The sequence below is a fragment of the Garra rufa genome, chromosome 5 (genome assembly GCF_049309525.1).
Source record: "Garra rufa chromosome 5, GarRuf1.0, whole genome shotgun sequence".
Taxonomy (NCBI): Eukaryota; Metazoa; Chordata; class Actinopteri; order Cypriniformes; family Cyprinidae; genus Garra; species Garra rufa.
This window is the reverse complement of record NC_133365.1, coordinates 38,991,036-39,004,630: the sequence shown is the minus strand read 5'-3', so window position 1 is coordinate 39,004,630 and position 13,595 is coordinate 38,991,036. Positions and strand designations below refer to the sequence as shown.

At 36.0% G+C, this 13,595-nt stretch overlaps 1 protein-coding gene across 2 annotated transcripts in view; it reads right to left on the bottom strand.

Annotated features, from left to right (window-relative positions):
• The window catches only part of emid1 (EMI domain containing 1), an 87,693-nt gene extending 76,131 nt beyond the window's left edge, over window positions 1-11,562 (bottom strand). The window contains exon 1 of one of the 2 annotated variants that reach the window (XM_073840286.1): window positions 10,971-11,562. In XM_073840286.1, the coding sequence (XP_073696387.1) occupies window positions 10,971-11,134 (164 nt within the window). In that variant the 5' untranslated portion in view covers window positions 11,135-11,562. The remainder of the gene's footprint in view (window positions 1-10,970) is intronic. The other variant, XM_073840285.1, reaches the window with a different exon arrangement.
• Between the last annotated feature and the right edge of the window lie 2,033 nt (window positions 11,563-13,595).

The following is a 13,595-nucleotide window of genomic DNA, read 5'->3' as shown; positions in this document are numbered from 1 at the left end:
GTGTAGGTAAGAGCTAGTTGAAAGGTCAAAGATTAGTCCCTCTGTAATCTATAAATAGCTTTTTTATAATACTTGAATGTAATTATATTAATCGTGATAAAAAAAAATAAAGTTTATGTTTGCATTCTATATGTGTGTGTCCTGTGTATATTTATTATGTATATATAAATACACACACACATAAGTATATTTAAAAAAAATTGTATGTATTTGCATGTAAACATGTGTATATAATTTATATTCTATATAAATATTTTACATATAAATCTAACATATTTTCCTTAATATATACATATATGTGTATGTATTTATATACACATAATAAATATACACAGTACACAAACATATAGTGCGCAAACATAAACTATTATTTTGAATAGATTAATCGATTCAAAATAAGTTGCAGTTCTAAATGTAAATATTTTTACATAAAATATAGATTTAGAAATATAGAACAACTTTGAAATATGTATCTAAATGTAAATTTGCATAAATGCAGAATCCAGAATCCAGACATAAAAATGGAATTTACTGTATAACACGGAATGTCATGGAATTTGGATGAAAAGTATATAGTATACTTAAATCAAAACATGATATGGACTAGTGTTTGTAATATTTAATATTTTAAATAATATTTAAATATGAATCCTGCATGTTCTGCATGTCTGTCTTTTTATGGAAACAAATGGAATATTAACCAGAACAATTATTTACTAGAATTTATTTACCAGAAAAATGTAAATAGGCAACACAGTATTTAAAACTAAATAAAAAAAATAAATTAGTTTTTTTTTAAACAAAATAAATTATTTAAATTATTAAAATGTAATTTAACCATTAAAACGGAATCCAGAAAATTAATGTAAAAAAATGTATTGGTAAAAATAAAACTCAATATGAGAAAAAAGATTTACCTTAAATGGTAAATCTTGTTAAATAAATTGTTTAATAAGTTTCTGTTAAGATGTGTACATTTTCAGGATTTCAATTAATAAGGATTTCAGGATTTCAGTCTAGAAAATTAAAACGGAAAAATCTTGGAATTTGAAAAAAATAATAATACAGATTTCAGAGGCCCTAATAAAATGTATGAAGTTGTACTCAGCAGCAACATGGGGTCTACCATCTTCATGCACACACATTTTTTCAGCTCACACACCCATTTTTCAACCCATTCCCAGAACCTGCTAAAACTGTGGCCCGCAGAACCAACCCTTAAATATTTCAGAAATTTCCAAAGCCTATGAATTTTAGGTGGTTTCCATGCCCTGCTTGAGATGAAGGCCCCGGGACTCAGAGTCTGGAACAGAACTGGGGTGACCACAGGCTTATCCGGTCACTACCTGCCCAACTGCTCCGACCCAGCCAACAAACACACAGGGACTGGACACACAAACACAGAGGCCGGTTTGGCCACAGCTGAAGATCACTGAGCTATTTATGTGATCTGCTTGTTATTGAACCTAAAACCACAAATCATACCCTTGCCCTTCTCTAGGAAACACAGAAATGCACATTCAAACTCTAACATAAATAGAACTTAAAAAAAACCTCACTACACATAATTTGCCCAAGTAGGCCATGTTCTCACATCAAAATCCTTTGTTGTCAACATTCAAATCAACCAAAACATACCCTTACAATCAGAGGTCAATGACTGTTTGAGAGAAATGCAATGTAATTCAATAAAATGCAACAGAATTCTTTCATGAAACTCTAGATGGCGCAGACTGATGGGCTTTTAACGTAACTGATGATATTCACAGTTAAACAACTTAGCACAAGATGATGCTTCATGCTTACTGCTTTACATTTAAATGGCTGGTTAGCATCTACAGTTCCTCTGAAAGCCTCCACCTCCCCAGCTCCACCTGTATAGATCTGCTATGGGTTATTATATATGCTATTTGTGCAGCAGCAGTATGTCTTAAATACTCATGGTATGCATTGCCAATAGCAATTTCCTGTGCTTGCTTGCAGAAGAAATAATTTACAACTACAGCAATAATCAACAGCAGCAGCGTAGCATATCTATTCCGCCAAGACGCCATAATCTTCAGAGAGTTGTCATGACAGAACTAATTTAAAAACGCAAATCAATAAAATAAAATGAATGCTCTTCGAAACTTGAATACTGCATCCAACAAAAACATATTCTTTCGTGTTTCAAAGAATTAAAAGTCATATGAGCTTGTAATGACGTGATGATGAGTAAATAATACCAGAAATCTAATTTTGTGGTGAACCTGGGGTGAACTGCATTTGTACAGTCACATCACCTCTGTCAACACACGAAATCAAGTAAATTCACCTGAGCAAAAACTATCATATATAATTGCTTCCATATTTCACTGATTTCAGTCGTGCTGAACCCAGACGCACTGATTCTGTCTGTTTAGCATCATTTTAGCCTGCTACATAAGTTGAACAGACACAGAAATGAGCCGAACTCACTCACAGAAGGAGGAGACGTCCAAGCAATGGACCGATAAAGAGCTGAAGCAGCACAGCCATCAGAACAGAGTTCCCACACTGCCCCCAATCACAATGCCAGTTTGGTGAACAGGGTGATTTGCTGGATTCGTTCACCCCCCTTTCCTCTCATCTGATCAAGACTTCATTTGGTACTTTCCCCAACTATAACTTCAATTATCCCGTCTACTGTAAAACACAAATCTACCTAAAAACCATGCAAAATAGCCTTTCCATTTTAAAAGAGCACACAGTGCATGGCATTCTCTGGATCTTCATGGAAACATTCTGGACACAGTCCAGCTCCATATGAACTAATGAGAGGATTTATAGGGAACACACAGCACAAAAGCCTTTCAATGGGAAATGACCCCTCGCCCACTTTCTGAACAGAGAGATGGAGGCGAAGGCAGCTAAACTTTGCTTTGATCCAGATTTAAACCTCTGGGCAGGGAGAGACTGAGGGTTAAAAGAGGAGGAGCAGTACTTATAGACCATTATTCCTGTAATCTAACATCTTTCCTTCACAAAGCATTTATGAGGGCTCATTATGCAACCCAGTTATCTAGTACCCACACTCTAATTCTCACTGTGATAACAGTTCCACTTATTGCTGCGCCTTGAGAATAGTTCAGTAATGCGAGTTATGAAGAGAAAATTATTTGACTAAGATATATGGTTCTTTAAGGTTCACACCGTTTTAAAAAAATGCCAAAAAACAACTATGTGCTGGGTCAGTGTGAACATGATTGCTCCAGTATGTTTTCTTTTCCAACATTCAAAATACCAATATACTACATTAATATAGTGCATTTTTAAATAAATAAAACTTTGTTTATCAAGAAATTTCCTAATTTGTGTTCTGAAGATGAACAAAGGTCTTTGTGGATTTGGAACGACATGAGGGTGAGTAAACAATAACAGAATTTTCATTTTTAGGTGAAGTATCCCTTTAAGCACAATTTAAAAGACAGACAGACAGACAGACAGACAGACAGAATAAATACATGAGTCAGGGCTAACAATTTAGAACATTCATTTTGTGCAATTTAAACAAAATTAATAATAAACCTAATTAATAACAAATAGTGCGGGTTAAAAATACAAGAATGTGTTCATTGCTCAATTTTATTGTTGAATTTCTGCTGAATGGAAGCTAGGGGCCTATGAATTCTCTTTTATTTTTTTCCCAAATTCAGTTTTTTTTTCTTTTTTTTTGTAAATTCCATTTAAAATTTTCTAGACTCAGTTTTACTGGTTCAATTAAAAAATAATAATAACAAATTAATAACAAAACTTGTCTAATTAATTGAAATCATTAAACATAGTTTAACAGCATTTTATTAAAAAGTTCAACAAAAATGACATTTTTAAAGCCACATAAAATATATTTTTTTCCTCAAATTCAGTTTTATTTTTTAACAAATTCTGTGCTTTATACTGGCTTCAATTTGAATGGTTTCGTTAAATTTTAATAATCAAAAGCATCACTAATTAATTGATTTTTTTTTTAAATGTCTTATTATTTAATTATTTTATTTTATTTTTTTTTTTCCAGAAATGCTTTTTCTGGTAAATATATTCTGGTATATATTTTTTTCTGGTAAATATTCTTTAAAAATAATGTTTTAATAATAATAATATTAGTAAGTAGTAATACTATAATTACATAAAGTAATACATTTCTGTCATAGTTTCTTTAAGTTAAACCAAACTTTTATTTTGACGGGTTGCTGTGAAGACCTTTAAGTTTAAATTTTATGTTTGTATATGATTTGATGGTAGTTTTTCTTGAAAGAAACGGTCAAATGCTCATGAAGTCACTCTCAGAGCAATTCTCGAGATTATGTTTATGCATTCATGTACGCATATATTTGAGGTGGCAGATGCTAAAAACACTAGTATTGCATGCTTCAATATGTTTGCATTAAACAAAACTCTGCGTCTGCGCCATTCATTCAAAAAGAGGCACTCAGAACATGCAGGATTCATATTTAAATATTATTTATACGGCTTAATATTCATTGACACTAGTCCATATAGCGTTTTAAAGGAACACTACACTTTTTTGGAAATAGGCTCATTCTCCAACTCCCCCGAGTTAATAAGTTGAGTTTTACCGTTTTGAAATCCATTCAGCCGTTCTCCTGTTATTGCGATATCACTTTTAGCATAGCTTAGCATAGATCATTGAATCCTATTAGACCAATAGCATCACGTTCAAAAATGACCAACGAGATTCGATATTTGTCCTATTTAAAACTTGACTCTTCTGTAGTTATATCGTGTACTAAGTCCGGTGGAAATGCAAAGCTTCAATTTTCTAGGCTGATAAGATTAGGAACTACACTCCCATTCCGGCGTAATAGTCAAGGAAGTTTGCTGCTCTAATAAGGCTGAAGCAGGAGCAGTAATACCACGCAGCACATGTGCAAATGCTAAACTAGCTGGGAACTCATTTCTGATATTACTCCGCCTGCTTCGGCCATATTACGGCAGCAAACTTCCTTGACTATTACGCCAGAATGGAAGTGTAGTTCCTAATCTTATCAGCCTAGAAACTCGCAGCTTCGCATTTCCACTGGTCTTAGCACACAATATAACTACAGAAGAGTCAAGTTTTAAATACAACAAATATGGAAACTCGTTGGTCATTTTTGAACGCGATGCTACTGGTCTAATAGGATTCAATGATCTATGCTAAGCTATGCTAAAAGTGATATCGCCAGAACAGGAGAACGGCTGAATGGATTTCAAAACGGTAAAAAAAAATCAACTTATTAACTCGGGGGGAGTTGGAGAATGAGCCTATTTCCAAAAAAAGTGGAGTGTTCCTTTAGGTGTACTGACATAATTTTGATTTATTCATCCAAAATTTGGGAAATTACGTGACTTTCCACGTTAAAAAGTAAATTCCATTGCGGCAATCATACAGCCCTTGTCTCTCAGCCTCAGACGTCACGCCCACAGACCGTTGGCTGAACATCTGATTCATCCTGCACACAAAAGTTTTGAAGTTGTCATTGGGTTGGTTGAATTATACAGGATTTCCAGGAGATGTGTGTGTCATTCATATTTAACGTACGGCTTGAAAACAAAGCCGTGATGCCAAACCCCCTTACGAAAGACGAAAGCCATTGTGTTTACAACTGTGAAGATAAGTGCTTATCAGGATCAAATAAACCAGGGGTCATCAAACTTGATCCAGGAGGGCCGGTGTCCTGCAGAGTTTAGCTCCAACTTGCCTCAACACACCTGCCTGGAAGTTTCAAGTACACCTATTAAGACCTTGATTAGCTGGTTCATGTGCGTTTGATTAAGGTTGGAGTAAAACTCTGCGGGACACTGGCCCTCCAGAACCGAGTGCGGTGACCCCTGAACTAAACGCTGGATTTTCAAAAGTATGTGAAATATTTAAAGTTTGCGGCACAAAATCTTTGAAAATACGTTTAAGAATTTGGCACACCACTCTGTTATTGTGGGGACATTTCCATGCCCCTAAACATGACGCAGCACAAAACAAAACATGATTGGTTGCTTTACCTGTCAGTCATATGGCCTCTTGGGCAGGCCTTGGCCATTCAAAGCGGCCAAGGTTCCCAGACCTTCTGCTGTCAGTCTGTGAGTCTGAAGGTCTGGCTATGCGAGACTAATAGATCCCTAATGTAGGCCAATGACATGATGATGCACAAAGACATGGAAATAAACAGACAAAATACTGTCTTCTCAAGCCACTTTTATATATAATTAATCTTTTGAACATCTACCACAACAATTGTTCTGTGCCACATTCCATAGTGATGCAGTGGTTAATGACTCAGCATGCAGTGAGCGGCAAACAAGCCAAGGCCATTAAGTAAAAGCAGCACAACGCACAAATGCATACAAACCAGAGGAAAGATCGTGAAACTGTCTCGTTTTAGACAAAAGGAAAAGCAGCGCGCTTCATTTAAAGCATGAACGCTAGCTTTCAACACACAACGCGTGAGACGCAAATGTTAACTCCCGCAATGTAGCTCAGACTACAAAGATTATTGACTCTGGAGGCAAATAAATTAAGTTTGAACAAGAAGACAATGGAAAGCTGTGGCAGCTGGACAGGAGGGGTGGAAAGAGAGCATTTCATCATCGGGTCAGTAATGAAGCCCTCCTGGGATGCACTAGGGGGGTACGATAACCCAATTAGGCCGCGCTCATGACGTATAACACTAGGCAAAACAGTGAGGAATGAGTAAGATTAATGGGCTGCTGAAAGAAGGCATCAAAAAGTACTAAAAGAAAGAAAGAATGACAAACAAAGCAGAAATGAGCAGGAACCCTCTTCTGTCCCTGAGATTTGCTCAAGAACGGTTCAAAGGACAGGTCAAAGGCCACGGTGGGAGACAGTCCTTCTCCAGGGTCAGATTTAAGGGCCGCATCACAGGATAAACAGCCCTGAAGCGGATGATATGGATGAGTGAATGCACACACAGAAACACCCATAGATCATGAAGCTGATCAGTGCATTTTCTCTAAGTATCTCTATCCTCACAGTGAAACCCATTCCTTGATTGATTGATCTAAGTTTCGTGCTCTTCACCCCATGTGACCATCTTGATTTATAATTGACACCAAGTGAGAGTGCTGCAGCATTTGTTTTCGGTTTAGAAGATTCTATTTTCCAGAACAGGGGCTGAATACATGAAGCAATCTTAAGAATAAAAGTCTTATTAACTGCAGTTAATTGTATTTTCTAACATAGGAATAAAACTAAGAAAATTTTGTAACATTTCTTAAGAATTATTCTCAAGACAGAACTTAAAGGGATGGTTCGGAGTAGAATTGACTTCATTGCTATGCACTCCGAAGCCCATGTAAATACCCCATCCGAAGTTTACCCACCCAAACTACAAATGGCCACACGTCGACGTCACTTCCCTGGTTTGGGAAAAGCACGTAAAAGTCCTCCTACTACATCTGTGTGCATGTCAACGTAGTAGGTGGACTTTTACATGCTTTTCCCAAACCAGGGAAGTGACGTCGACGTGTGGCCATTTGTAGTTTTTTGAGACTAGTAGTTCTCGGGTAAAACGTGTTTTTAAAACACTCGTGGTGGACCTAAAAATGTTCCGATGCAGCGTTTTGTGAGTACATAACCTATTTACACTACTGTACAAGTTTGGTAAGATTACTTGCACGTTTAGTGGTGCAATTTACGAGATACATCACATGTACCATTCACTCCTGTAACAAGCAATTCGAAAAACTCTAATATCTCCATAAATGTTCGACTAAGGTAAAAAAAACTTTGGATGGGGTATTTACATGGGCTTCGGAGTGCATAGCAATGAAGTCAATTCTACTCAGAACCATCCCTTTAAGCAGAATCTGATTCTCTAAAAAAAAATCATTATAAATAACCTCTATACAGCACAATAAAGTATTAACACTGATTAATGTCATCATGTCATGATTATGCGTGATGTGACCTTTTGCTGAAATGCTTTTTTTCGAAATGTTGTTTCTCAGAAAATAGCTTAATATCTTAAGAATTTTTCAGGAATGACATTTACAGACTTTATAGAATTTATGTTAATAAATTATTTAACTACTTTGTGATTGTGTCATTTAAAAATTTTAACAAAAGCATTGAAAATTACAACCCAACCGAAAATTATAGCCAAATATATTAAATACAAAAAATGCTTCCTTTTCATTTTTTACCATTTGCAATGGACTCACAATGCAGAAGAGAAAAACAAATACAGTTATCAAAATTATATATCTAATGTGTACAACCCACGAAGCCATACTTAAGCATCAAAGAGTCACAGCTTTGGTGGAGGCAGAATGAGGGGTAGAGGTGGAGGTATGTTGGATGATGTTGATGGGTCAGCAGTTAAAGGTCCCTCTGGGGCCCCCAAGTCTCACACTCCCACCCTGAGCACTGCTCTCCAGGGCAGTGAAGCTGAGCAGAACAGGAAATAGCTGCTGACTTAACCCCCAACTGCGCTCGGCCCCTAATTAGACAGATATTATTAAGGGGCTTTTCTCAGGACATTTACGTTTCAGGCATTGTCTTGGCTATGTGCAAAATGGATTGTGGATCGGGGTTAATTATGATTTATGGCAAGAGTTCATATGCCTGTTAAGCCTCTCTCAGTGATGCTTTAGAAAGCAGAATAAATTGGTCCTCTGTGCTCTAGCGTGGGAAACGAAATTATGCAGGTATTTATGCGATACATCGACATGCTGTTCTAATTGATGTACAGTGAGATTCTGTAGAGCTGAACTACAGTATAAAGTATATACGACATAATGTGTGAATATTTGAAGCATTCAATATATGTTGTTCATCTTTCAAAGCAAGTGCACAATGCCCAAGCCAGTTGTAGTCAGATTAACATGTATAAATGCTGGACAAAATCACATTATGTAGGTCTGTTAGTCAGGCCTCTCAATTTTAGTCTGACTAAAGCATTTCAATGACATTTTAAAAAAGATAAATGTTTATTTTAGTCGTACTGAAATTGAACTTTTAAAGTGCATGTTGACATAATTTGACAAAGAATTGGTTTTGATTTTATTAATATATAGACAAAAAAGGGAGATTAATCTAAATTTATGAATTTGATTGCAAGACAATCAATATAAAATAAGTGGGAATATGTTGAATAAATAAACATTTTTAGTAGGTTGTGAAATGCACTACAACATATTTTATATTATTTATTATGGTCTAATTATCTATATAGTATTTGGATACAACTATTTGAAAATCTGGAATCTGAGGGTGCAAAAAAAATCTAAATATTGAGAAAATCGCCTTTAAAGTTGTCCAAATGAAGTTCTTAGCAATGCATATTACTAATCAAAAATTAAGTTCTGATAAATTTAAGGTAGGAAATTTACCAATTTACCATATATCTTCATGGAACATGGTCTTTACTTATTATTCTAATTATTTTTAGCATAAATAAAAAAAAAACAATCATTTTGACCCATACAATGTATTTTTGGCTATTGCTACAAATATACCCTTGCTACTAATGGCTGGTTTTGTGGTCCAGGGTCACAAATAGGTTTCACCAGGTAACCTAAAAACATGAAAATAAGTAATTACAGATGAGGTTAGGAATAAATAGGTCCTTAAATGTACATATAGTAAATCACGTTCAGCCTTTAAGTTTTACAAGTAAACTCAAACCAACTGCATTTGAGTATTTCACATGGCTTCAAGTATAAACCGACTTTGTCCTTTATATCTAAAGTTATATTGCACCCCTCAGTAAACAATCCCAAGGCATCTCAGAGTTGTCTGTGACCTCTTCTCACTGCATCATGAGACAGCAGTGCAATAAACTTCCCACTCACAGCATGCAGACGATGCAGCTGCATGTGTTTAGTAAACACTGTCTGTTTCATCAGTCTGTGACTGACTAGAAGAGGGGGTAAGAGATCAAACCATCAGCACAAAGAGCAAAGACGACTCCACACCTGCGTACTTCAGAGACACCCCAGCACACATCCCACCCACAACAACTCTAAGCCATTTACCCAAACAGAGTAAATATTTACATGAAGATATAAGGGTCAGATCAAGGCTATAAGCTGTGGTCACAGGTCAATCAAGTTTTGTCTAATTTCTTGCCTTGTTATGTCTCAAATAAGCCTAATCAACCACATGTAAGGAAGGAAATCAAAAAGATGATCTATTGATAAAAAACACGGTTGATTATGTCTGATTTAGCATTTCAAAAACATGGCTAAATATAACCCTGAAAGCAAGACTGCATAAATATGCAAACATTCAAAAGCTCTCCATCCTAATGAATGGATGAGTTGAAGTTTGAATAAGTCTGGACAGTGATAGCAATCTATTTTATGCATGTTTTAACTGGAATAAACCATGGACAAAGGTACAGACAGGAGAGATGGGTGTTCCCCCATCTCAGGAAAGAGGAAACAGACTGTCAGACTCACAACAGGAGCATTAGGTGGAGTGGAGGGAAATCAGCATTGCATTATAGGAAGAAACACATACTGAGTTGATTAAAACTGATTGATAGATTATCCTCACAATATAACAGTCTTTTAACTAGTTTTATGTATGTCAAGATGGTCTACTAACTTGCATCTGACTGGACCAGCTATCCTACTAGGTTTTAAAACATCTGTCATCTTAAAATGGAATTTCAATCTGGGAATACATGTTAATAAATTACAGAAACATTGAAATATGAATTTACTAGTTTCAACTGTTTATTCACAAACATGTTGCATCTTGTTTGGATATTTTAACGTAATAGTAACTTACTTTGTATGAAAAAAAAACATGTTTTTCCGCTTGAAAAAACACTGAATTGTCATCAAACAATCTTTAAAAAGTATTTAAAGTGGAAATAAATGGCAAGAAATTACAATGTACTTCAACTGACTTCAACTTCAACTGACAACTTCTCGCCAGGTTTGCTTCTGTCCAACAGGTTACTTCTGTCATGTCAAATAAACCTTACCTCTTCGACGGATCTTTGTGGAGTGCTGTCCCGGTCTGGTATTTGTAAACTCCGGGTCCCCAAGTCCCCTGAACGCACGTCAGCCACAGTATCAGCGACAGCGTCCACAGAAGGAAAGAGCTCCGGTGAACCGCAGACACCGAGCGTCCGTCACGCGCGCCCATTTCAGCCGCGTCAACTATCTGGAGAACCTACTCAGCAAAAAAAAAAAAAAAAAACTCTCCTAATATTGTCCCGCTTATGTTGAAACTGTGACTGGAGGACAGATATACGACTCGCAAGACTAATTTCTGAGCTGCCGTTTCTTTTCCGAGTATTAAAATAATAAAAGGCTTGTTTATGTGCACTGTTGCGTCTCTAACACGAGAGTTAAAGTTTCAGAGGTTTGTCATCGGTAGACCCCGCAACAAATAAATCTCCTCACAAAGTTTGCTCGCAAACCGCAAGACAAACGTTTCTCAACAGCCACACAAACCGGTCCCGCCTCACTCCTCCATCTCCGTCTCTGTCTGTACGTTACGGTATATTTCTTGACTACATCAACACAATGGGCAAGAAAGCTGTTTTATAGTCGCCTTGAGTCCCACAGCCTGTGTAGTTTTTTTTTCACCCAGCCCAGTTCCCTCTCCCTCTGTCCTCTCACACATGCAGCACTCCCCCTTCCCTGCTCTTCCAGTGAAAACTTTTCGACATGAAACAAACAGATTTATGCTGGTCTCATTAAAAAACAGAAAAAGAGTCTGAAAGGATAATAAGCAAATCCACTACCCACAGAGATGACAACTTGTTTTCCAAGCAATACTTAATTGGAGTCTCTCAGAGATTTCTCTCCAGCAATCTCACCTGTCTCCTACAGAGACTCAGAAGCGATCTGTCTCACGCTACACTCTTAAAAAGTAAGGTTCTTTATTGGCATCAGTGGTTCTATGGAAAAGCTTTAACATACATGGAATCTTTTAAATGCAGAAAAGGTTCTTTATAGTCGAAAAAGGTTCTTTAGATTTTTTAAGTGTTCTTCAAAATGGTTCTTTTAAAAACTGTACACTGAAAGGTTCTTTGGGGAACTAAAAATGGTTCTTCTATGGCACCACTGCAAAAACACTCTTTATTTTTAAGTTTATGCCCAAAATGACCAAGATACCAACATTTTTAATCAATAGTCGTTTGTCCAAGACAAATGCTATCAATATTAAAAAAGAGTTGTAAAACTTTATTTTGTCATCAAATGTTTCATTTGTACATTTCATCTACACAATGTCATAGAAGAATCTTTTAGTCTAAATGATTCCATAAAGAACCTTTAACATTTGAAGAACCCTTCTGTTTTACAAAGGTTCTTTGTGGCAATAAGGTTCTTCAGATTCTAAAAAGGTAAGCAAGAAATGGTTCTTTAAAGAACCTTTGACTGAATGGTTCTTTGTGGAACCAAAAATGGTTCTTCTATGGCATCGCTTGAAGAACCTTTTGAAGCACCTTTATTTTTTAAGAGTGTAAGACAAGTTTAATGCTTTATATTTACATAATATTTATTGTTACTGTACTGATGTCAAAGCAAATGATTAAAAAAGTGATACTCTTGTGGATGCATATCAAATGGACACAGAAGAGAAGAAATTGTTGAATAAAGATGTTATTTTTTTCTTTGTGCACAAAATGTATCTCTATAGCTTTAGAAAATTCAGAGGTTAAACCATTGATATCACATGGACTATTTAAATGATGTCCTATACCTTTCTGGGCCCTGAACATGCCAGGCAGACATCAGATGTCAATATAACATCAAGTTGACTTTGGACCAGACGTTGCATTTTGGTTGAAAATGAAAATCGGGTTGACGATAGTTTTTAACGTTAATTTGACATTGACTTAATGTTGGATTTTGGTTACACAACCCAAATCAAGAAAATATCAATGTCAGCTGACGTTGGTAGGACTATTGGACATCAAGTTAACACTGACATTAGACGTTGAAATGACAGTGAATTTTGGTCACCCAACATCGAAAGCGAAATTTAACCAAATATCAGCTTCTTACACTCTTAAAAATAAAGGTCTTTCATGATGCCATAGAAGAACCTATTTGTCTAAATGGTTCCATAAAGAACCTTTAACATCTAAAGAACCTTTCTGTTTCACAAAAGGTTCTTTGTGACAAAGAAGGTTCTTCCGATTATAAAAAGGTAAAAAAAGAGACGGTTCTTCAAAGAATCTTTGACTAAATGATTCTTTGTGAAATCAAAAATGGTTCTTCTATGGCATTGCTGTGAAGAACCTTTTAAAGCACCTTTATTTTTAAGAGTGTATGACGTTGTGTGTCTACTGGGTGGTAGTTGCGTTGCTGTCTAAGAAGGTTTAGAAAGCTCAGATTTCTCAAAAAATATCTTAATTTGTGTTTAGAAGATGAACTAAGGTTTTACAGTTTTGAAACGACATGAGGGTGAGTAAGTAACAACAAATTTCATTTTTGGGTGAACTATACCTTTTAAAGGTTCCATGTACAAACACACTCAAAACATGCTGTATTGCACAACAACTTGTCACTTGGGCTGTACCCTTAAAAGGGGCAACGTTGCCCGTATCTATCCCTAAAAGTTGTATATTAGTACCTTACAGTGGTACTTAAAG